Here is a 27,009-nt window from a genome sequence, read left to right on the forward strand (position 1 = left end):
CATCGACAAAATTATGAGAGATCCGTCACGAAGGTGTCTGGTAATTCAATTGTTGTCAGTTTGACAAACGTCATTGAGGCGTAATTAATTTTGGACAGATATAATGAATCCAGACGAAAAATCAAGGTTTGGATGCCAGTCTGGTGAAGAAATCAAAAAAATGGTTTCGGAAAATGTCCCATTGATTACGCAGAGGTCCAGAAGCTCTATTTAGACCCAATTTTTGGAGTTCCTACGGGTGAGTAATTTTACGCTTGAAAGATTGACTACCATAAAGGAACTAGCAAAAATTCTAGAGGATTATGCCTTTAACATGAAAAAAGGCAATGGCGAAGACTATAAAGACTCATCTGTAAACTCACTGTGGAATACTACAGCAAAAATGGTACAACAAATATATTTTAAGGAGTACGGCATAAAAATCCACCCTTTCACAGATATATCTTTCAAATGTGCAAGAAAGTGTTCAAGAAAAAAGAAAACTTAGTTCAAAAGCATTATCCATCGAAGAACTATTAAAAATCATCCAAAGCTACGACGAGGAAACCCACGAGGGAGCACAAAAAAAGTTTTTTCACTTTTGCTTATTTGAACTTGCTTGGAGAGGCAATGAGGCCGTAAACTGCAAGATTCACTTTTTCCAGAAAAAAATTGATGTTATGGGAAAATTTGCGGGTCGAATTGAATACAACAGCATTTTTTCCAAACAAATCAAGGCGGTTACCAGATATTTACAAACAATACAAAGCATTTTCGATAGTCTAAAGTTTATATTTTTATTAGTTTTTGTTTTTACAAATCAAATGCATGACATATTTATTTGTTTTTCAGAATGAAAAGACGCCGATTAAGGCCCAATCTAGTCCGTATTCCCTTTCGCCCCTCAGTACAAGTAGCCAAAGACTTCTTCGATCTCCACACAAAGCGACAAGAAAGATATCTCGAATTCCTTTCAAGGTACTGGATGCACCCGAACTCCAAGACGACTTTTATCTCAATCTGGTCGATTGGTCCGTACAAAACGTTCTCAGCGTCGGCTTAGGCAGTTGTGTCTATTTATGGTCTGCGTGTACAAGCCAGGTAGGTTGTATTAGTAGATTTAAATATATAGAGTGGACTAAAAGTCTGGAAATGCCTGATTATCTCTTTAATGGATAGTTATACAAAAACAGGAATACACCTAATGTGCAACATTTTGAAGATTTGAAATTTGATGTTTTTAACGTTGCCAGATTAATAATTAACTTTGAGTTTCTCTAGAAATTAATATGGATTCATCGATAATTCTTTGCCTTAACTCTGCCACACTTGCTGGTTTAATTTTATAAATTCTACTTTTCAATTATCCCCAATAAGAATAATCTTTAGGATTCAAATCGGGTGAACGAGGAGGCCATTCTTCTTCTTCTTCAAGTGCCATCTTCGTTCCGAAGGTTGGCGACCGAAATAATTCGTTGCTGCTACAGCTATACCATTCCCGTAGATTCTTTAGCCAGGAGTTTCGTCTTCTTCCTATGGACCTTTTTCCTGCTATTTTCCCTTGCATAATTATTCGAAGCAGTTCATATCTTTCGCCTCTTGTAATGTGTCCCAAGTATTGCAGTTTTCGTTTTTTGATCGTAAATATGATTTCCTTTTCTTTATTCATTCTTTTCAAGACATCGACATTTGTGACTCTCTCGGTCCATGATATTCTCAGGATTCTGCAATACATCCGCAGTTCAAATGCCTCTAATTTTTTTTTGTGGTATCAACCTTTTTCAACGGATGCCATTCAATAGTACCTAATTTGCCAATCCATCGTTTGAGAAATATTTTTCTAAATAACGCCGAACATTTACACCAAAAAAACTAAAACCATATTAAAATATGATGAAGAACATCATGTGAACGTATGAATTGATTATTTTTATTTCCACCAGGTGACCCGATTATGTGATCTGTCAAGTGATGGAAATGTAGTTACTTCAGTAGCTTGGAGTGAACGAGGGCATTTGGTGGCCGTAGGGACACATCTCGGTTACGTAACGGTATGGGACGTAGCAGTCAATAAGCAAGTGAACAAATTGGTAGGACATAGCGCTAGAGTTGGTGCTTTAGCATGGAATGGTGATGTATTGAGTTCTGGGAGTAGAGATAGACTGATATTACAACGAGACACCAGAACACCACGTACGTATTAACCATATATTTAAAAAGATTTAGAAAAAATATAAGTTGTTCAAATCTTTTTATGTAGCATATCTTGAGTTTTACAAGCTTCTTTATGAATTTGATATATACATGCTTGTAACTTCCTTATATCTTCTTTATGACATAATTACATCAACCATGAGTAAATTAGGACCCCTTTCCATATCAGTTGGCCCAACGTTAGATTGATAAGTAAATTAAATTTTAGAGAACAAAAATAAAAGCGCAGCGTAAATTTTAGAAGTTTTAATGCATAGAACAACATTTTTGAATTTCCTAATTATAGAAAATATTTTATAACGTAATGAAAACTATTGATTAAACAGAATAATAATAAATTAAAAAAAAAACGTATAGAATATTATGATATTAACAAAAAAATGTGAAAGTTTACCACTGTGTTGTATTCCCTTTATTTTTAATGACATCCACAATTCTTCGAGGCATAGTTTTTACCAAGTTCTGACAAAATTCTAATGTAAACGAATTCCATATTTCTTGCAATTTTTCCTTCAATTCGTTGGCGTACCTGGTCTTTTTTCATTTCGCGCCACAGTCTCTATCTGGGTCGGGACTGTTAGAAAACCATTCCAGAAGTGGTATGCCATGGTCTTCAGTCCATTTAAAGTCCTTCAGTCCTCTTTTTTGAGGTATCACCACCTGCGCCGTCCTATTGGAAGACAAAATCTTCCGCTGATTTTAAACGGTGTTCCATAATCGGTAAAAGAGATTCTTCTAAAATATTCAAATATTTGTCCGTGTTTACAATCCCATCGATAAAATGTAACATTCTCACACCTTTAGACGACATGCTGTCCCAGATCATGACAGATGCAGGAAATTTGACTTTTCTCTTCAGACAGTCGGGATGGAAAGCTTCATTTTTCCTGCGAATGACGCAACTCCTACTGTCTCCAACACACACTTCAAATCTGGACTCACCACTTCATTGTATTGAATCCCATTGCGACTGAGTCCAATATTTATGCTCTATTGACTATCTTAGTCTATTTTTCTTTTGTTGTAATGTTAAAAGTGGCTTTTCTTTAGCCTAAAATAAAATGAAATTTATTAAAAACAATTTGTACTAACTTTTTCAACTATAAAACTTACTTTGTAAGTACCAAATCCTAATTTGTGGGCCTCTCGGTGACATGTTAATGTAGAAACCTGTTTTTAAATAACGTCACTTCATAAAACGCTTAACTCCATATAATTTGCTCGTCGATTTTTCACTATAATGCGTCTTAATGCCCTTCGATCTCCTTCGGTTATTTTACTTTTTCGTACATTTCTAGGTTTTATGACGACCGAACCTGTAGTTTTGTCTCTCCTGACTTTATTTCTTACACTATAGAATGACAATTGCAAGAATTGCAGAATTAAAAAATCTTCTTTCGAAATTTTCTCATCGATAACTTTACCTCGACCCATTGTACAATCCACAAACGGCAAAAAGCTTTACAATACTACAAAATACATTTGACATTAACTAACGATATTATTGTTTTGATCTCATTTTTCCATAGCTACCTCTGGATTTAACGTAATTATTAAAAAATCAACGTATGTTGACATAAGTGAATACATAGCCAGGGTTTAGCAAAAATTTTTTTATTGTTGAAAATAAATAAAAAAACCATAAGGGTAATGTTTTTAATGCCATAATAATTAATATGGGATCTTATAAAAACATGCAGAGTATAATTTGTTTATGGTCATCGACTTAAACTGCAAATTCCATAGATGGGTCAGCTGATATGGGAAGATATACCGTGTCACACTTTTTATATGTATTAGTTCATGTGTTAAAAATGATACCATAACTTCTGTACTTGTTTACTATTGGAGGACATTTCTATCTTCCCGATGAACAGAAATTTTCTCTTAAGAAAAAAGCGGAAAGCCGAACGCGTTGAAACTCCAGAAGGCTGGGATAACCTCATTTTACGAGCAAGAGCTAAACCAGTCTCCTTTTAGGCTTATCAAAGTAGATTTTTGATATAAAAAGTGCAACTGTCAAATTTTTCTTAAAATATCCAAAACCACCTATTAACTTAAAAAATGTGAGGATGTTAAACATCTAAAATACTAACAGATGCATTCTTCTTAAAGATTACGATAGTGGTCTGTGGCGTTCATCACTTGTACCATCATAAATAAAAACGAAATAAAATTGCTGCATCCAAATGCTCTACCAGTACCCATTAACAAGACAAAACTTTATACTCTAGAAAAGCTTCTTCTTTTTTACATGACTACAGCAACAGAACATTTTATGAAGTCTTGATAAAAAGCCAGACAACCATCATAGGACCTGACAGTTTTGATAAAACGGTTGACAACACTGATAAAAGCAGTGGCTGCTAAGAATGAGTATGGTAGTAAAAAAGTTTTTAATATTTGTCAGAGTTTATATTTAGTTTTTAGTGGTTGCATTCAGGACACTGGTTAGTTTTTCTTTTAAAAACCTCACATGTGGATGTATTTTGTTTAGTTTTTATTATTCATAATACAAACTATCTTATATTTTTTTACACCAACTAAATATATCAATAAAAGAATCTACCCAAAAATGGTAATGCCGGAGAGTTTTTTTCATTTTCCCAAATACGCTAATTTTTGGACTCTTTCTAGAAACGCCTCAATTATAACAAAATGTTGGAAATAGAAATATTCTGCACTATTATCTTATTTGTTTATAAAATGTAGGAAATTTCATCTACGTTTTAATTTTCTAGTTACAATACAAATGTTTCATCGGTCGACTTAATGTTATGATAATAATTAATGAAAACATGACTTTACATAGCAACTTAATTATTTATAGATCCTTAGATATTAACAACTGCATACCAAGTTGCAGTATAAAATCAATAATAACTAATAATGCTGAACAAGCCTGTGCATGTTTACAATAGAAGCATGTATAATAGATGTCGATAATTAAACATTTGCAGTTGAGATGTTGATTATTATTATTGAGTTTATAACTATAAACAAAGAATATGTAATCACTTCAACTGTATACACACGTTATTGCATCGATAAAATTCCGTTTCTATAAACATATTTTATTGCAGAACTTTGAGGACAAGGTCGATTACAGTCCAGGTAAAACGGATGCATATAATATTTAAATGCCTGCCGTGCCAATATTAATAAGATTAAAAGAGATTTGTAGCATAAATTGGTGAACATAAAGTCGAATATTTACTTTAATTCCTCAACTTTTCGCTTTTCAAGAAGCCCTTGGTCTTACTCTTCTTCGCTACTGATTTCTGACCATCACGGTTTCTTCATGTCGTCCCACATAGTTCTCATTTCTACACCTGTAGTGACCAACCCAAAGTTGAATATTTACTGAAATATGGTAATACTTATACTCGATTTAAGAAGAAAATAAAAAAGATTGATAAACAGATAATGGTTTGATTTTATGGATAAATGGCGAACTTCTATAAATAACTTCAAAACTCATTTATCCCTTTTTTTTTCAATAGACCAGGAAAATTAGCAAAAAAAGATGAACATAATGTAGGTAGATGGGTGTATAATACACAAAATAAAAATAAATTAAACAGTTCCGGTGGTGATTTGGGAGGTTCAAAGGGGGTGAAAAAAGTATGCATAGGGACTGCGAAAACACGGCCTATCGATCCTTTTGGCTTGAAGAGTTTTCAGCAAGAGGTGTAGAAAAGTTACCACAGAGATAACTGGCTTTCAAGCGGCTCTGGTGGCGGCCAAGCGTTCATAGCGACGTCGCTTTTTGATCCTTCGATGTCGGCTCTTCCTATCAGTGCGAAGCAGAATTCGCCAAGCGTTGGATTGTTCACCCATAGATAGGGAACGTGAGCTGGGTTTAGACCGTCGTGAGACAAGTTAGTTTTACCCTACTGATGACTCGTCGTTGCGATAGTAATCCTGCTCAGTACGAGAGGAACCGCAGGTTCGGACATTTGGTTAACGCGCTTACTCGAGCAGGTAATGGTGCGAAGCTACTATCTGTGGGATTATGCCTGAACGCCTCTAAGGCCGTATCCTTTCTAGTCAAAGGTGGCAACGATATCTCTTGGAGTTCCGAGAATCGAGAGGCTGAAAACAATGTGATTTTACTAGACAATCGTAGTTCGCTACGTTTGTCGCACGAGCCCTTATTTCCGTCGAGATTATCGGTTTACGGTAGGATCGATCCTTGCCAGTAGACCAGATCTTTAGACGGACGAACATGGGTATTATAATCTTTTCGATGTTGGAACTCGGAATTGTCTGTAGACAATTTTCCTTATTTTCCTTTGTAGATATTTCCTATCTCCCCAATTCAAAAAAGGTGTCGAATTCATTCTTTATAAAACCAGTTGATAAATTTGAACTGATCCAAACAATCAGTAGTATCAAAAGCAAATCTTCCTGTAGTATTGATGGACTATCCATAAAATGTTTCTTAAATCTCCCAAAAAATGTGTTGGAAGTCTTGGTCTCACTAATAAACAGCCATTAATATTCCTCTTCATAAGAGTAGTGAAAAATCGAATGTCTGCACCTACAGACCTATTGCCTTACTACCGGACCTATCCAAAATTATTGAGAGACTTATAAAAGCCCGACTTATGTCCTTTCTCGTTGAAAATAACATTTTATCACAAAGTCAGTTGGGTTTTGATCTAATAAATGTACCAGTGATGCTATGTTTTCTGTACTACATGAGGTCTATCAAGCACTAAACAATAATCTTTACACTGCCACTATTTTTTGTGGCTATGAAAAAGCTTTTGTTTGTTTAAATCAAGACATTTTGATAAAAAAACTAAGTTTCTACAGAATTCGAGGTATTTCTTTGAATTGGTTTCAATCTTACTTGAGGATAGGAAACAACTAGATAGAGCAAATGATACTGACTTAAGTCACAAAATCATTGTATGTGGAGTACCACAAGGTTCAGTATTGGCTCCTCCACTCTTCCTTATCTTTATAAATGACAACCCTAACTTAAAAATCGATGGAAAAATATTTCTTTTTGCTGATAATACCAGTATCACCTGGAGAAACTGTAATATTGCAACTCTTCATGAAACTATAACTTCTGATCTACTTAAAATACTTAGTCTCTTTTAACGTAAATAAAACAGTAGCATTATCCTATAAAGGAGGTCTTCAATCCTTGCTTCTTAATAATAGCGAGTTGAGTATCGTTGATTCTGTAAAATTTCTTGGCATTTTTATAGACAGCAACCTTAAATGGTCCCTTCATATCGATTTGTTAAGTAAGAAACTAGCCTCAGCCTGCTATTCAATAAGATCTGTTTCGAAGGAAATCAACTTAGCATCTTCCAAAATAACATATTTTTCTTTGTCCGAGTCTCATCTTCGATATGGTCTTCCTTTTTGGGGTTCTAGTACAGCTGACCAATCTGATGTTATTTTTAAATTACAAAAAATAGCAATACGGTTACCCTCAGTAGGGTAACACATTGCAGAAGCTACTTCAAAAATCACGGGATTTTAACTCTTCCCTCTTAATATATAGAAACTGTTTGCGTAATTCGTAAACACCTACATGTTTTTCCAGCTAGACTTAATCATGACTAGTCCAATAGAAATTCAAACTTTGATGTGTATTTATCGATCCCGTCCACTGAGTTACTAAAGAAATCTATATATTCTTCAAAAAAACTATACAACCATTTCCCTTTGCAATTTAAATCTAAAATTTCTTTCTTTAAGTTTCGTAAAAGAACAAAAGCTTATCTATCTGAAAAACCATATTATTCAGTGGAAGAGTTTCCGAATAACAGAGAAATTACAGTACGTTTAGGTACAAGCAACTAAAGTATTTTTATATTTGTGTATCACATGCAGCAACTTAACTTATTAGTTCGTAAGGTTTTATTATGCAATTTGCAATTTATTTAAATTTTGCAATGGATTGTGTATTTTATTTTGTGATATTGACAATTTATGTAATTTCACTAAATTTTAAATTGTTACTGTTATTTTTATTTTTGCAAGCTTTGTCCATAAAATTGTACAGTTTTCAGTGACAATAAAGCATATTTCTATTCTATTGATTATTACAAATCTCTCATAGATCATTGTCTACGGGTGCTATTGAATGTGTTGGTCTTTGTGATCAAAAAATATTATGAAAATTATTTTTCATCTATGTTAATTAGTAACTCTAAAACTCTTACTCCAGCTCTAAAAGTTATTCAATTTTGATGAAACTTGATGAAAATATACTTTAATATGCTCTTAATTATTACAATTTTTTTAGAAAAAAAAGTTTTCTATAAAATTAAAAAATATAGTACTTCTTATTAAAAAAAAAGAAAATACATACATGAAAATGGAAAAAAATGCAAACAATTACTTTTTCATTTGTATTTTTGCGGTTTCTTTTTATACTTGGTTTAAAATTATAAGAAAATTAAAAAAAAAACTGATTACACCATTCGCTTATACTGGAAAAAGTACTAAATAAATACTCTTTTATTGGTTAACAAAGTAATTAAATGTTAACTATGTAAATTTAATAGATGATATCATGGGCGCCGGCACCCCTCTAACGGGAAAGAAAGTACATAGCTATACATATATAGTTATATATTTTATATTGGTTAATACTATGCGTAGATGCAAACGCACCCCCTTGAAAATAATTTGAACGGTGCTCATGGGTAATGCTCGGATTTTGATATATATTTTTCCTTACCTACGTTTCAATAACTTTATTTCATGAATTTAGTAGTTTACTTCGATAAATTTAAAGAAAATCTGCTGATATCTCTTTCTTTCAGCTGCTCTCCCTTTAGTTCATTCTTACGGATGATTCTGAGATTGTATTAGTGAGAGTGTTACATAATTTTGTTTATCGGTCTTAATATAATTTCAAATTTTTTAGAGACCGTAGGAGAACGGCGTCTGGTTGGTCATCGTCAAGAGGTATGTGGGCTGAAATGGTCGCCGGATAATCAGTACTTAGCATCTGGAGGCAACGATAATCGGCTGTACGTCTGGAATATGCAGTCTTTGTCTCCGGTACAGACGTACACAGACCACTTAGCAGCAGTCAAAGCGATAGCCTGGTCGCCTCATCATCACGGATTATTAGCCTCTGGGGGTGGAACGGCGGATAGATGTATCAGGTTCTGGAATACATTGACGGGTCAACCCATGCAATGTGTGGATACAGGTAAAAAAACAATCTTTACATTTAGTTATATACCTAAAATGTACTCTGCGCGCGTTGCTACGCCACCAACTAAAATAAATTTTAAGGAAATACCTTACACAAATACTCAATTCATTCTGAGTAATTTTATCGATTTTGTTCATTTCGAAAACATTGTGACATTGCAGCGTTTCGTTTCAATTCGATATTTATTGAAGTGCTGTGCGATATACAATATCTTTTGTTTTTCCTTCTGGTGCGTAAACGAATAAATCAGAAGGTTTTCTGACGCGTGAGCAGGCCACATATCAGTTGTCCCAACGTTTACGTTAGATTGATAAGAAAATTAAATTTTAGGGAACAAAAATAAAAGCGCAGCGTAAATTTTAGAAGTTTTAATGCATCGAACAACATTTTTGAATTTCCTAATTGTAGAAAATATTTTATAACGTAATGAAAACTATTGATTAAACAGAATAATAATAAATTTAAAAAAGACGCATAGAATATGTAATATTAACAAAAAGAATGTGATAGTTTACGACTGAATTACATCCCCTTTATTTTTAATAACATCCACAATTCTTCGAGGCATAGTTTTTACCAAGTTCTGACAAAATTCTGATGTAAACGAATCCCATATTTCTTGCAATTTTTCCTTCAATTCGTTGACAGACCTGGCAGGATGTTTTCCCAAAGCTTTTTTCATTTTGCGCTACAAAGTCTCTATCGGGGACAAGTCGGGACTTCCAGAAGTGTTATGCCATGGTCTTCAATCCATTTTAAAGGTATCTATTAAAAAAAATCTTTTTTGAGGTATGACAACCTGCTTCGTCCTGTTGGAAGACAAAATCTTCCGCTGATGTTATACGGTGTTCCATAATCGGCAAAAGAGATTCTTCTAAAATATTCAAATACTTGTCCGTGCTTACAATCCAATCGATAAAATGTAACTTTCCCACGCCTTCAGACGACATGCTGCCCCAGATCATGACAGATACAGGTAATTTGACTTTTCTTTTCAGATAGTCTAGATGGAAAGCTTCATTTTTCCTGCGAATGACGCGACTTCTACTGTCTCCAACACACACTTTAAATCTGGACTCATGACCATTGTATTGAATCCCATTGCGACTGAGTCCAATCTTTTTGCTCTTTTGGCCATCTTAGTCTATTTTTCTTTTATTGTAATGTTAAAAGTGGCTTTTCCTTAACCTAAAATAAAATGTAGTTTATTAAAAACAATTCGTAATAATTTTTTTAACTATAAAACTTACTTTGTAAGTACCAAATTATAATTTGTGGGCCCGTCGGTGACATGTTGATCTAGAAACGTGTCTCCCAATAACGTCATTCCATAAAACGCTTAAGTCCATATAATTTGCTCGTTGATTTTTCACTATAATGCGTCTTAGTGCCCTTCGATCTGCTTCGTTTATTTTACTTTTTCGTACATTTCTAGGTTTTGTGAAGATCGAACCTGTAGTTTTGTATCTTCTGACTATATTTCTTACACTATTGCGTGACAATTGTAATATATTTGCGATTTCCGAATTGGATTTTCTATAATTAAAAGATCTAATAATGATTGAACAAATTTGTGTTATCGATAACTTTACCTCGACCCATTCTACAATCCATAGACGGTAAAAAGCTTTACAATACTACAAAATACATTTGACATTAACGGACAATATTATTGTTTTGATGTAATTTTTCCATATCTACCTCTGGATTGAACGTAATTATTAAAAAAATCAACGTATGTTGACATAAATGAATCCATAGCCATGGTTTAGTAAAAATTTTTTGTTGGAAATAAATAAAAAACCATAAGGGTAATGTTTTTAATAAATATTAATAAAAATGCCATATTAATTAATATGGGAACTTATAAAAACATGCAGAGTATAATTTGTTTATGGTAATCGACTTGAACTGCAAATTCCATAGGTGGGCCAACTGATATGGAAAGGGGCTCGTATGTATAGACCAATTAATTAATGTCTATGATTAATTTTATTTTAGGTTCTCAAGTGTGCAACTTGGCCTGGTCGAAGCACAGTTCCGAATTGGTATCGACGCACGGTTACTCTCAGAATCAAATTCTAGTATGGAAGTACCCCAGCCTTACCCAAGTAGCCAAACTAACGGGACATTCGTACAGAGTGCTTTACTTGGCGTTGTCACCAGACGGAGAAGCCATCGTCACAGGAGCCGGAGATGAAACCCTTCGATTTTGGAATGTGTTCAGCAAAGCGAGGTCTCAGAAAGAGACCAGATCTGTTCTTAGTCTTTATACGGGTATTCGTTAATATAAAAAGCTACGTAGTAACACGAAGGTACTTTTTTATTTTTCTTGGATCGTGTACAGATACGATTTAAAAAAAAATGTATTGGGTTAACTATCGGTTTCCTGAAAATAATTTATTTGTGGATCTGTCAACAAAATAGGCCCAGAAATCAAATTGTGATAGACATGATTTATATAACTTTATATATATTTGAAATAAAAGTTTTTACTAGTAAAATGGTCAAAAACATTAATAAAAATATGTATAATACATAAAAAAAGTAGTACCATTTCGTTAGTACTTAGAGACGTACTACAGAGTTGTCTTTTAGACTTCAACCTTTTTAATCGAATTGATTGAAGCCACAAATTTATTAAATTATTCCATTAGGAAATTACCAAATTAAAAAATGTTGTTTAATAACTACTGGAATTCGTCATGAAGTAGCCTAAATACAGTTCAAGTTATTGTCTAATAGTCAGTACATATAACTGGACCAGGATATTATACTACTTTATGAAGAACCTGTTCCTTTTAAAAGAGAATATTTCATTAAAAACATTTCACGGGATGGATAGTTTTTTAAACAATGAATCTTTTAATAGGGTGTCTAATAGTCAGTACATATAACTGGACCAGGATATTATACTACTTTATGAAGAACCTGTTCCTTTTAAAAGAGAATATTTCATTAAAAACATTTCACGGGATGGATAGTTTTTTAAACAATGAATCTTTTAATAGGGTGTTAAATAATAGTTAATATTTTTAGCTGTCTTATAGATACCAAAACTGTACAAAACGAATCAAAAAATAAAAATATACATAACTTTATTTAGTTATTTATATAATATCGGTATATATATATATATATATATATATATATATATATATATATATATATATATATACCGATATGGCAATTTTTCAACTACTGTATACGTTATTCAGTATGTGGAACAAAGATAACACATAATTGTTTGAATAGAAGTGAGAGGCAGTCACCATCTCGAAGGAGTAGGTATAACTTTTAAACATTGTTGCTTTATTTCTGTTACATCATTCCTTCTAAAATTTTAGTCCCATACATGAGTGTCAAATAATATTTAAATCCACTACAGTTCATTGTAGAATGAAAATTAATATTGTCCCAAAAAAAAAATTAAATAACGTAGCCATGTAATTGTTATTTTCTAATTGATTCTATCAATTACTTAATTAGTTAACAAAGAACATTGATTTAAGGAATTGATGTGTGGCAACAACGCATTATTCCCCTGACGAGTTGTAAAATTTTAAGCAACGCCTTCTTTCACAGTGCGAAGCGGCGATCGGCGATACATCCGGCATTCAGTAGTTATCAGACACTTACGAAGAGTGTGTAGTTCTTTGCATAAAATTATTTCATCATCAACTTTCCGTCAGTAAACCTTAAGAAAAACTCGAACACTTATATTCGAGTTTTAAATGCAATTCTTGTAGATTTTTAGCTGTGGTAGCTTGGAACTAAAACAATAATTAACTTAACGTTAACAAAATATAAATATTATTTTTATAAGAAAAAACCAACTACCAACAAAAAATTATTCTAAATAATTAAATTAAAATTAAAGGCATTTTTAAAAAAATCTCTAACCAATTAAATGTTCGAACAAACCACCATTTTGCGCTAAACAAAATCCGAATCTATTAACTAAATTAAGTCTCATTACATTCAACTGATTTGACTGTATCCAACTACAGAGTTGAACAATTTTTTCTTGCAATTCTGCCAAATTAATGGCTCGTTTGAATTCATGCCGATATAATTTTGATTTTAGCGTTCCATTTAGGGGGCCATTTTATTGTTCCTCGTGTAGAAATTAATCGTCCAGGGAATGTTGGTTCCAAATAATTTGTAACTCCGATTGCATTATGTGCTGGGTAACCATCCTGTTGAAACCAGACATCATCGAAGTTGACCGCAAGGTTTCGAACTGCTGGAGCATTTTCGAAAATGGACCAATTATATTATCTTTATAATATAAGTCCAGTCCACACATTTAATTTCTTTGGGTATTGTGTTTTTACAGCAATACTCTTAAAATGCTTATTTTCCCTAGACCAATAGCGGACGACAGATGGGTTATGACGTTTATGGATTGTGAATGAAGATTCATCGGAAAACAAAACATGTTTTAAAAAGTTATTGTTCTCATTCGATTTCTTTATCATAGTTTCACAAAATTCCATACGTTTAAAATGATCATCTGGAAAAAGTTCTTGGGTGGTTTGCACTTTATAGAAATTGTATCTATTTCGTTTTAAAATATTCCTTATAGTTCTTTCCTTTATGTTAACTCCGTCCGCAATTTGTCTACTCGAACAAGGCGTTTCTTCAGCAGTTAAACAAACTTGCATTTCGTGAGCTTTGCGTTCAACAGAGATTTATTTCGATCGTGGTTGATCTGTTGAACGATATTTCTTACAGATATTTTCAAGTAGCTGTATTTGAAAATATTTTTAAAAATTTGCAGTCGAAATGTTTTAATAATTGATCGGTTTTCCCTGTCGGAATTGGGCGATTTTCAAAAGCAGCAATTATTATTTCTGCAATAGAATGGTTCCCATAATACCATTTTACCATTTGAATCTTTTCTTCTCGAAAATATACTCTTGGCATCTTAATTATTTGCTTTCAACTCTTTACCACCACAGCTAAAAATCAAATAGATAGACCATAAACCTGCTGTATAGATAAACACCACCTATTCTTTTGAGGAGAAATCATGCACTCGTAGAGGGGTACGCCGTTTATAATATCTGTATGTCTACTGAAGTGCGTTATTTATTTAGCTCACGCTGTTGTCACATATCAATTTCTCTGTTCAGTGTTCTTTGTTATTTAATCAAGTAATTATATAATCGTTTAAAAAATAACAGTTTTGTAACAGTAAGTTTTGTTGGGGCAATATTAATTTTCATTCTACAATGAACTGTAGTGGATTTAATTATGTTTAAAAGTTAGACTCGCTATTCCAACATGCGTGGATAGTGTCTCACTGTTATTCAAACAATTAAATGTTATCTTTGTTCCACATACTGAATAACGTATACGGTAGTTGAAAACTTGCAATAGATATATATATATTATATATATATATATATATATATATATATATATATATATATATATATATATTAAATTATTTATTTAATTTCTAAAATTATTTATTTGGTTAAATTCTTGAGGGTTTTTATTTTAACTGGAAAATCAAATCGTACTTTATTTCAGAATTATTTTTTATTTTGTTAAGAACAAAAGAAATTCAATTGATTATCTTTTCTTCATATCTACCTGTATAGGCCAGGGCGAATCTATTAAAAAACGACTATACTGCGACTAATATCGTGTATTTTGTTTTCGAACAATTAATTTTTAGTCCGTTTGAGTCATCGCTCAATATAACGGTTTCATCTGCATATCTGATGATATTATTTAGAAATAAAATGAACAATTACATATTTACTTTATGTATTTATATCCTGACTCATTATGTATATGTTCAGTTGGATAAGGCATTTAAAATATACTTGTGGAATTATTATTTTTCAGAAACTCTCGTTTCTATATACGAAAAGTAAAAAAGTACCGTAGTTCTGTAAATTTATTTAAAATTTGACTTCCGTGAAGTAAATTCTTAATCCCCACCTTTTTCTTTACTCCTATTATACAATTTGCTTTTTATTTATATACTTTTTACGCAATATTATCAACATACACCTATTTGTTATTATATAATATTTATATTAAATGTTTATACTGTTTATTTTCTGGTTTTTATCACTTTTATACTAGGTATTCTACACGATTTCGTAACATATACAGCCTGCAAAGACAAGCTTATGCTTTCTTTACTTTTTAAAATGTTTAAAAAAAAATAGTAATAATAATAATAATATTGTGTTGAGAGATCCTTGTTTCTCTCTTCTCTCTCCTTGTGGTGAGATTGTTCCTGTGCCAACTGAATTTTTAACTCTATTTCAACTAGCTATACTCTGTTTTTTAACCAGGAGGAGTAAACTAAAAAGACAGATTCACACCCAAGAAAGTTACTAGAAAAGTCACCAAATACATCTTCTTTTTTGGGTTTGAATAATAATTTTTCGAATTCACTTCCAATATATATTATTTAGTATTTCTAATTACAATAAAAAAATGTTGGACTGTTATGAAAAAGGTGAAGAATTTTTAGAGTTTATTTATCACATTAAAGAAGAAAATCGTAAAAAGAACGTATATGAAAGCGATATATTCGTGATAAAATGGTATCTAAAATCTGGAATTTTACAATACTACTGTTGAAGTCTGCTTATATTCCAATACAAGGTAAAGTAATGTGCTAATAAAATTAGCATTACTTTAGTAAGTCTTGATTTTAACAATAACTATTCTGCAAAACTAACCTGTTGCCTGTTTTATTTTTACTAGCGTGGCTGTTATTTTCATTCCAGAATTATCAATTTTGATTTGTTTATTTATACATGTTTATAATGTATAAGCAAATCATGTTTTGTTTCTCATTTGAAGATATATGACCCAAATCTACCCGACATTTTTTAGGTGTAGAGGAATAATTACCACTAGTACTTGGAATCGAATCCACATTGTTATCTTAATAACACTAATATGTCGCTAAATAGTTCTGAAAAGAACTGTTTTTTATATAAATACAAACGAAATATCTAAAAATGTAAGGAATAACGCAGAAAATACAAAAAAATCGTCGATATAAATATTGAATTTTAAAATTTCACAAATGTCATTAGTGTCAACATGTCATAATTTAGTGGAGTAAACTTGCCTGTGGTTGGACCAATTACAAACAAGCATTATAGCGCGGAAAATTTGAATTACTCCTCCTGGTTAAAAAACAGACCATAGTGTCGATAGACACTAGCCAAGGGAAACCGACGGCTTTACGGACTCTCCAAAACACGGTGAACGGCGCTTATAATTTTTAGAAATGAAAATGTTCTTGCAGAGAATCAAACTCGTGCGCTCTGGCGTAGAAAGCCAATATATTAGGTGCTGAGCCACCTAAATAAAAATAAAATTTAAAAGTTAAGAAGTTAGGTCTCTTGTAGTTTAGTTATTGATTACCTTTCTCGTTCTACGACAATTTTTAGTTTTTCACTGATTTTATCGAATTATTTTAGTTTAGCTAAGGGAAACATTAGTCTACACCAGTAGTTCTCAAACTTTTGTAGTCGTAAATATTTCGAGGCACGCCAACCCTTGAAGCGATGTGGGAAACGACAAAAAATGGAAAAAATACAATTCTGAGGCTCATTTGATTTCAATATAAACTTTATTTCAGATCAATAAAATATAATACATTTGATATTCAAATATCCTTACTTAATGTGATGAATGAAACTGTTTCGATGATGTTTTCATTATATCCTTTATAATTATGGGAATCTTTGTAATTTTGACCCTCAAATCCCTTGATGCTTGAAGTTTGCTTCTGTATTTGTTCTTAATGTAAGCATATGCGGAGAAAGAAGACTCACAGAGATAAGTCGATGTGAACATACAAGTTTTTTCACTACAACCTTGCCAACAACACTATTTTCTGAATATACCTGCATCCAAAACTCTTCTCTGCTTCCTTCACGGTATTTGAGTTTTAAACTTAAGATTTTGAAAAACTTCATTTGTCTTTCCGACAGGTTTATTTGTTGGGTCGCATGAAAATAGGTCCATCATCCAGCTATATAAGTCATCTGAATCAATGCCAGGAAAATAGTTTACAATACTTTCTTCCAAACCTTGCAAATGAGCAATAACAATTTCAAAGAAGTTTATTTGAGGATTGATTTCATTTGTTATAACAAATTCCTGTAATCGAGAGAAATTTGTGAGGTTCGTCTTTTCAACACATGCTTTAAAATATGTAACTTTTTTACGCAAGGCTTTGATTTTATCTAATTGTGGTCCTCCGTTGCCTTGAAGTGAAGTGGTGGTTTTATTTTTTATTTCGAAGATGTCTGAAATGTATCCCAATTTTAGCAGTCGATTGACATCTTTTAATTCTTGGATGAAAGATTCCTCTGTAAATGTGATAATCAGTGGATCTTTTAGTTCAAATAGTCTCCCTAAAATTGTTCCACTCGATAGCCACGGGAACTCTGTGTGGAGCAAAAGATTGAAGTGATCCATACCCATATCTTCAGCGGTGAACTTGAAAAGGTGTGCTTGAAGCGGACGACTCTTCACATGGTTAATTGTTTTCACAGAACCGTCCAATACGTCTTTCAAATCTTGCGGTATCTTTGTATTTGCCAAAGAATGGCGATGTAAGATACAATGATTGCGGAAGGCATTTTCTTCCACTACCTTTATTCTAGACACCGCCCCTCCAATTTTACCAACCATGCAGCCGCTCCATCACTGCAAATATCCATACATTTACTCCACTATATATCATATTTTCTTATATACTTGTGGATAGCCTTAAGAATTTCTTCAACAGTAACATTACTTTTAAGCTCTTCACACATAAGGAGTCTACAAAGTCTGAAATAGTGTGAATTCTCTTGCTTATAGTGCTGTTTGACATCTGCACATTATCAATCTTCTTGGTCATATCTGGACCTAACATGCATTGTACGACATCCTTCACGCAAGGTTTAATCAGTTCCTCGTCAAAGGTATGGGGTTTTCCAGCTTTTGTAATATGCAAACCAACAATAAATGATGCTTCAATGGCGTTCTCGTTATCATTTTTGCAGACTCTTTCCATCATGCATGAGCCTGCCTGAAGAGATGAAGTTTGATGACGTTCGAAGGTTTCTTCGGCCTTATCGGCTAAACCAGGATGACTATTTTCCAAATGTCTTTTTAATTTAGATGGAACCAAGCACCCATTAGCAACAATTTTGTGACAATTAACGCATTGGCCTTCTGGTGCCTGTTCGTTGCCAACTTAAATAAAGCCATATATCGTGAGATAGCTAGGGTCATACCTTCTCATTTTGTCCCGAATTTCTTTTTGGTGAGGAACCTCCTTTCCACGAATTGAGGGACAACTTGGATGAGCTGGACTCGAATGGATCTCATGAACATTTTCATCTTCTCCATCTCTGCTAGTTGTCACTGAATCGGTTGACTTAGATGCTTCAGTGACTTCACTACATTTCCTTTTCAAAGACGCAGATTTCAGCCAATTTTCCATTATTCTGGAATGAAAAAAATGTCCCAAATAAAAGAGAGCAAAACATTGCCGAATATGAAAGGTATTTTCCAACCGTAATAGTGCAAGGCATATTTTATGGCAAACATAGAAACAAAAGTACATAATATACATATTAATTCCAATGAATATAATTACTTACGTCGTCACTTGTCATCTGCAGTTATATCTAAAACTTCCACTTTGAAATCTAACTCTAATTTTTACAAAACTCACTTATCGGCTTCAAGAATTAAACTATGGAATGAATGGCAGGTAGCAGTCGCGTGAATACACAAGTACAAATAGCCAACATGTTTAGATTGAACAGTGTCGCAGCGGCCGGTTGTTCGACTTGTCTTAAATGTTCCACGTCACCCTTAGCAAATGCTTGAGGCACCCCAGGGTGCTGCGTCACCCACTTTGAGAACCACTGGTTTACACGATTAGTTTACCAAAAGACAATAAAGTGGTAACTACTATTCCATCATCTACTTACCATTCCGTATTCATATATCGTCTTTAATAATATTTAGATAACACCTCTACCACAGAAATTTCTAGTTATGAATGTTATTCTAATCTATTCTACTGAATGAAGTAATCGCTTTGAAAACTCTTTAAAATTCTTCCATGGTGCAATGTTTTTATCTTTAAATTATTTAGAGTCTTTATTTTACAGTTATTTTAACAATATTTTTAATTTATTTACACTGACACCAAATCACAACAACTTAATTTAAATTCAATTGATTTATTACTTAATGCAACATTATTTCAGACTGATCTAAAATTTAAATTGTTCTCTATATCTAGTGTATGCCTATGCCTCTTCAGATGCTTTCTTAGGGAATCATAAAATCTTTACCTAAAACTCGACCGCTTGAAACCGCCAGCAAAGGTTCCTCAATGTCGGTGAACACCTCTTTTTACTCGTATGTTTTAGAAGGTCGGAGGTCATTGAACGCCTCGCTAATGTTTGAGAGGCAGAAAGCTAGCGTAACGATATTAAGGATCGAAATAATAAAATCTAGTAATTTTTAGCCTGCTTCAAACAATGGCACTGGTTTCAATGATTATGAAAAGTACTGTCTTTTTTTACATACTCCTTCGCAAATAGGAAACTGATGTCTACGTAAAAAATAATTAATATACATAAAATAATCAAGATTACTAAGTTTTTTTTAATAGCCAAAAACTTACTAATAAATAGCCCGATCTTAATTAGCACGAATAAACAAACCTTACAGGAACATATTTTAGATAATTCAGTGAAATACTTAACTTATTTCAAAAATTCGTTACGTTTGTTCGTGCAAAAGTCAAAAATTCTTTTTAATTCACTGGATTGTTTCGGAAGCAACTTTAATTTTCTTTCTAAAGGGATAGTACGTTTACATCGATATACGAATATTCAAATAGTCATAGTCAAATAGTCATTGCTACGGAGCTGATTGATATTCACATCTTGCCTTCATTTCTATCAAACTCCAATTATTAACATATAACAAAGTCCAGTTTTGGTGAGGTTTCGCCGCGCAGGTGTTAGAACGCACATGTTGACTATTTTGGTTGTAAATCATCTCAATGAGACAGTGGGGACCCAAATATGCCTACATAATAAATAATTACTGTAGTAAAGTCATACTCAATAGGCCTTTTCATCATAATTTTGTGTACGCGTGCGTACATCAATTTTTTTCCGTTGTGTATGTTCGAAACAAGCATGTGAAAGTACCTGTGAACACATAATTAAGATTAAAAAATACCAAAGAAAGGATAGATATTGAAAAAAAGAAATGCGAAACTTAAAAAAAAAGTACCTGAACTAGCAAATATTTTTTTAAAAATTGTTTACGTACTATGTTTTGGAAACAATCATGTTAAAGTACCTGTCAATAAATAATTAAGACAAAAAAATACCAAAGAAAGTATAGATATTTAAAAAAAAAAACGAAAATAAAGAAAATATTGCCTGAACTAGCAAATAATTTTTTTTAATCGATTATTATTATTATGGTATCTGTACCAAAACGAACAACGAAGCGGTGTCGTTGTGGAGTATTTAAGAGTGATCTACACACTATAAATCATTTTATAAATTAGACAATACATATCATTTTATAAATTTTCCAAAGCTTTTATTTCTTTATAAACAATCTCGTGCCATACTTACAATATGTTATTATTTAGTACTATTCACTACATACATTTGTCATTTTTAGTCTTAAAATATTAAATGATTTATTTTATTGATTATACACTATAATTTAATATATTTCGGCATGTAATGAAAATCGACTAACACCATTAATTAGAATTAAAAATAAAAGATAAAGATTCCCAGTCATTGTTGTTCCAAACAGCACGAAACTACTGAATTGCTGCTGTTTAAACATGGCGGCTGCGCTTGCGCCCGTGACATGATGAAAAGGTCTATCTGTTATAGTTGTTGACTAAGACTGTTGCTACATAATACACATTATATATGATATTTATGAAGATATAGTATTACTGAAATTATTTGTGGCAAACTGTGCTGCATAAAAATAATTTGACATTACTATCAGAGTTCAATTCAACATTATTTCCATCAGAACAGTCATTTAAGTTTATAATTAGGGAATTTACTTCACTTTCTATATCTATATGCAGCTCTGTCTAAATCATCACCATAAGTGGCTCGACAATCTATTGTGGATCTTGGCCTGCTCACAAAGAAGTCGCCACTCCTGTCGATTCTTGGCAACTTCCCTCTATCTTCTGATCCTTATAATCTGTAGGTCTTCTTCCACATCATCAATCCATCTCCTTCGTGGTTGTCCTCTATTTCTTGTGCCCTCTGGTTATGAAAATGTTAATCTCTTCGTGTATTCGTGATCTGACATCCTAGCAATGTGTCCATCCCATCTAACTCCTGCACTCTGCGCTTTAACGAATTTCACAATATCTGGATCGGTGTATAACTGATGTAGTTCAAAGTTGTATCTTCGACGCCATAGCCCATTTTCATTTACGGCCCCAAAAATCTTTCTAAGAATTTCTCTCTCAAAAATCCCAAGAAGCCTTTCATCATTTTGAGATAAGGTCCACGTTTCAGCCCCATATATCAAAACCGGTCTTATTAAGGTCTTGTATATATTGAGCTTTGTTGCACGTTTTATATTTCTATTTTTTTAATGTTTCTGGAGACTGTGAACAGTTCTGTTTGCTATTGCTATGCGTCTTTTTATTTCGTCACTTCTTTGTTTCGTTTATTAGCGATCCAAGATATGTGAATTATTTGACTTGCTGAAAGGTATAGTTGTTAATTTGAATTCTCTATTGGATATTTCGGAGGTTTTTAGAATCTAACATATATTTGGTTTTTTCCTCGCTTACCACAAGTCGTAATTCACTTGCCGCGTCCGCAAGCCTTGTAAAACACTGCACCATGTCCCTCATACTTCTGCCCACTATAACTATATCGTCAGCGAAGGCCAGAATTTTCGTCGATCTATTAAAAATAGTTCCATTCATTCTAATATTTAATTGTCTGATTGCCTTTTCCAAGGCAATATTAAAGAGGAGACACGCCAACGCGTCCCCCTGACTTAGACCATTATTAATGTCAAAGAACATAGAGTTTTCTCCTTCAATTCTACGCTTACCGTTTGAATTGTTAGTTGGGTCACCTTACCTAACTTGAAGGAGGCTGCTTTGAAGTCGACGAAGAGATGGTGTGTATCTATGTTATATTCTAGTGACTTTTCTAGAATCTGCCTATGTGCTTGAATTTGATGTGTAGTTGACTTTCCAGCAGTAAATCCACATTGATATTGACCAACAATATCTTTTGTAAAATGTTAAGTCTTTCAAACAATACATTGCCGAAGAATTTGTACGCAGATACTAACAGAGTAATGCCTCTATAGTCCTACACTCCAGTTTATCACCCTTTTTATGCAACGGACATATTTTTCCCTTTAGACACTCTTCTGGTACCAATTCATTCTGCATATAAGTACTATTAGTTTATGGATTGCTGCAACAAGTTGATCACCACCTTTTTTATACATTTCCGAACAGATTTCATCGATTCCTGGAGTTTTATTGTCTCTTAGTTTTAGGATGGCATTGGTCACTTTTTCTCTTGCTGGTTCTTCACTGTGTAGTTGACGTTGGAGTTTTTGTTGATTTTCTTTGTTGTAACCTCCTTCAATATCGTTTATATTTAGATGTTCGCTGAAATGTTGTGCCCATCTGTTAAGAACTGAGTTTTTATCATGTAGAATTTTACCGTTAGTGTCTTTACAAATTTTTAATCGTGTTTTAAATTCTCGACGGCTATTATTTAAGGATTTGTAATATTTCCTCGTTTCATTTTTATCGACTAAACTTTGTATCTCATTGAGAGTGTTCTGTTCGTATTCCCTCTTCTTACGTCGATGGATACGTTTTATTCTCTTCCTAGCTCTGTCTAAATAATCAACTTATATTTGAATCATATTATATTGACATCTTTTTGCTAATCACGCTATATCATGTTATTTAGGAATAGTTGTGATTATTGATATTCTCACGTGTCTACTCCTAGAAGTAAAAAACTTAACTTTACCTTTTCTTTGTGATGAAATTTGTTTAATTATGCTTTCAGTGGTAGACAAACAATAGAAATATTGCTTTTCATTATTAGAATATTGAACATATTGTTAGTAGTCAGTGTCAATCCAGTTATTGCATAAAAAGCAAGTCGAGCGGTGAAGTTGAGTGATCAGTACGAAGAGTACCATCACTTCAATAGTGAATCGTGGCGAAAATACGACATTTCACGTACCTTATCATATTTGGCTTTTTACAGTATTATTAACTAAACAGTGTTACTATCTTTAGTAGTAGCTCCACATTCAACTTTCAATAGGGGTATTGCTACTTTCTACTTTAAAAATTTATACTTATTCAGAATTGTAGTTAATAATTTATTACCGAATAAAAATCGTAGTGCTTCACAGACCACTAATATAACTTTTCGGGTCTTCAAGGGTCTCTTTAAACTAAAAACATTTAAAATAATAATTGCACAAATTCTTGCTTTTTTAGTCTGTATATGTTTCGATTAGTCGTTAAGAAAATAATCATTTCTGATTGGACACAATATTAACGATGGGTGAATGATGTTTCTATGAAATTTTTTTTTGTTACAAAGTAACTTTTTGGGTTTGATTGCTTTTAAAACGGAATATATTAATTTTCAAATCATAGGCGTACATAAAAAGTATAAAATATATGTAATGTATTAAAATATATACATTGTTTTATAAGACTTTAAGCCATGAGTATATTATTTCCCGTTTTTACAGTTTAATGTTTTTGCTCGTAAAAACTCAATATAATTGTTCTCAAGTATTAAATAAAATTTAGTCATAATGAACGGGTATTTGTATTTAATATTTGTAATTTAGAAGAATTGTTACATAAAATTTGATCTCTATAACTATATTGACAAATCTTTGTTCAAATATCATTATTCATAGAAAATACTGACGCCTATGATTTGAAATGGGTTAGTTTTTGCTGCATGTAATGAAGAATGCTTTTTAAGGTTATGAACCTTGTTTCAGTCACTAGTATGTAAATAACTTGGTTAAAATGTTGTTCAGAATATTTTGTAATAAGGTTATATAATTATATATTTTCCTACAAGATGTAAATAATAGTTTATGAACACACAAGTAGGATAACTATAGTGGCAATATTATATGAAAGTAATTCATAGTTCAATAAAGACAACTATATGTGTTCTGTGGTTTTATTGTAATAAATGACAGTGAATTGGTAAAGGGAAAAGTGGTGAATTCATAGGTGATTTTGGTCTAGAGAAGAGAAATGAAAGGGGAGAAAGTTTAAAACTGTGTGTAGGGGAAAAAGAATTTGTAATACTAAATACATTCTTCACAACTACCACCAATGCGCTTGTATACTTGGGTCTGTCCGCAAGATCAACCAAGAAACATAATGTAGAATCAAATTGATTACATAATGGTAAACCAGAGATTCTGTGATGGATGCCTATCAGTTAAAAGTTACCGCGGTGCTGACATATCGTCAGATCAATCACTCCCGAATATATGTGAAACCTTTAACAAAATCAGAGAAAAACATCTAATAGAAAAGAAAGAAAGATGAAAAGTTGGATGAATGACAATATACTGCTAATCATGAAAGAAAGAAAAAAATCGAATAATGTACAACAATTTTCAAAGACAAATAAGAACCAAAATACGAAAGGCCAAAGAAAATTAGTTAAAATCACACTGTGAGGAGAGTTATTGGAATAAAAATAGGATACGTTTAATATGCACAAAAAGGTTAAACAAAAGCAGTTGGTCTCCCGAAAGCCAACACAGCTAGCAATTTACGAGATCAACAGGGGAACATCATCACAGATAAAAATCAAGAAATTTGCATATGGACCAAATACATACAAGAACTCTTTAATGAAAATAGGTCCAAACAACCTCCATGCTACATATGTAATAGCCACATCACATCAGATGAAGTGGAAAAACAATATCGCAACTAAAAGATGGTAAAGCTCCTGGACCTGATTTTGCATAAGCTGAACTCTGTATCAGTTGGGTCATGAGTCACAGACGCTACCTGCAAGAACATTGAGGCTTTCGAAATGTAGCTTTATGGTCGAATTATAAAGATATCTTACACTGACCAATGCAACAAGAAAAAGAGCTGTTAAACACAATAAAAACAGCCAAAATCGAATACATCATAAGGAACAGCGAAAGATATGGGTTGGTTGCTGTTGCTGCAATTAATTTTACAGGTAAAAGTAGAAGGAAAACGAGGACTATGAAGACGAAGGATTTCCTGGCTGAAACATCTACGTACGAGGTTCAACACAACAACAAAAATCTTTTCAGAGCCGCAGTTTGCAAAATACAGATTGCCATGATGGTCGCCAACATCCGAAACGGATAAGCACTACAAGAAGAAGAAACAAACAAAATAGGGTTAAATGTAGACCTGAAACCTTAGACAAGGAAAGTGAGGGGACAGATAACACTCATTTAATAAACCTTCGAAAATTCAAGCCAGTTTCGATGTGACCGCCATGTTTTGGTGACTGTACGTTGCCCATTACTACCCCTCCGCAGGGTTACCAGGTCTATTAATTTTTCAGTAGATCTACTGATTTCAACTTCAATTTACTGATTTACTGAAACACTATATCGATCTACTAAAAAATATGTAATGATAAAATCATGTGAAAAAAGTGGTCATTATGTCAGTGTTCAATTATAAATTTTGAAAAAAATCTATTGTCTCTTTCCTTGTGTAAGCCTGAAACGATATTTGACGTTTGACTGCTTGGCACTATGAATAGAAAGACATAATTGGACCAAAGAATATTCTCGTTCTCAAACGACTGTAGGTGGCAGCACTTGTTTTGATAGGTGGCGGACGAAAGAGGTATATCGTTTGTTGGCATTGTAAATTTGATACGGGATTTAAAAAAAAACCCTAGTTGAATGGCAAGCAACTTTAGATTCCAACCATATTTGTTAAATTTATACCAGTTTTATACTAATTTATTCAAATTTTTGACATTTATCCCTATTTTATTAGTTATCTATTTTGACAGCAGTTGGCAGCACGGTCGTTTGAGAACTCGAATAGGACGCATATAGAAGGATATGTCAAATGGGCGATTTGGTCACGGATATTCTATTTCAAAACACTCCTGAAGAGGGCGACTGCATAAACTCAAACCGTGGCCGTCAGCTTAAAACCATATCATGAAAGATATACACTGTGGTGCAAAATTAACCGGACACTCAGATTTTTTTTTAAATCAATATTGGAGACAACGAAGTAGTGCTTGTGGAAAAATACATATACCTTGGACACGAAATAAAGATCACAACAGGCAACCAAACATGCGAACTACGAAGAAGAATAAACCTAGCATGGGCAGCCTATAGAAAACTCAAAGACATCTTTAAAAGCGATGTACCAATTTCTTTAAAACGTAAAACATTTGACCAATGTGTGTTGCCTGTGATTAATGACTTAAGAAGAAAGAACAGGAGTTACCCATGTAATTTCCCGAATTACCACACGGAAATGGAACTAAGCC

General features: G+C 32.8%; 2 protein-coding genes across 2 annotated transcripts in view; one reads left to right on the plus strand and one right to left on the minus strand.

Annotated features, from left to right (window-relative positions):
• fzr (fizzy and cell division cycle 20 related) overlaps positions 1–24,653 on the plus strand; it is a 124,043-nt gene extending 99,390 nt beyond the window's left edge. Inside the window, exons 2-5 of the mRNA XM_072537811.1 lie at positions 832–1,080; positions 1,923–2,172; positions 9,095–9,385; positions 11,393–24,653. Coding sequence (XP_072393912.1) covers positions 832–1,080; positions 1,923–2,172; positions 9,095–9,385; positions 11,393–11,679 — 1,077 coding nt within the window. The 3' untranslated portion in view covers positions 11,680–24,653. The remainder of the gene's footprint in view (positions 1–831; positions 1,081–1,922; positions 2,173–9,094; positions 9,386–11,392) is intronic.
• Positions 17,315–18,079, minus strand: LOC140446557 (zinc finger BED domain-containing protein 5-like). Its single transcript, XM_072539121.1, has one exon. It carries the CDS (start codon positions 18,077–18,079, stop codon positions 17,315–17,317), a length of 765 nt encoding a protein of 254 aa, XP_072395222.1.
• Positions 24,654–27,009: the final 2,356 nt, after the last annotated feature.

This window comes from Diabrotica undecimpunctata, chromosome 7 (assembly GCF_040954645.1).
Source record: "Diabrotica undecimpunctata isolate CICGRU chromosome 7, icDiaUnde3, whole genome shotgun sequence".
In the NCBI taxonomy this organism is placed as follows: domain Eukaryota; kingdom Metazoa; phylum Arthropoda; class Insecta; order Coleoptera; family Chrysomelidae; genus Diabrotica; species Diabrotica undecimpunctata.

Excerpts from the sequence above, each read along its gene's own strand:
- LOC140446557 (XM_072539121.1), bottom strand. The coding sequence starts at position 18,079 with ATGGTTGGTAAAATTGGAGGGGCGGTGTCTAGAATAAAGGTAGTGGAA.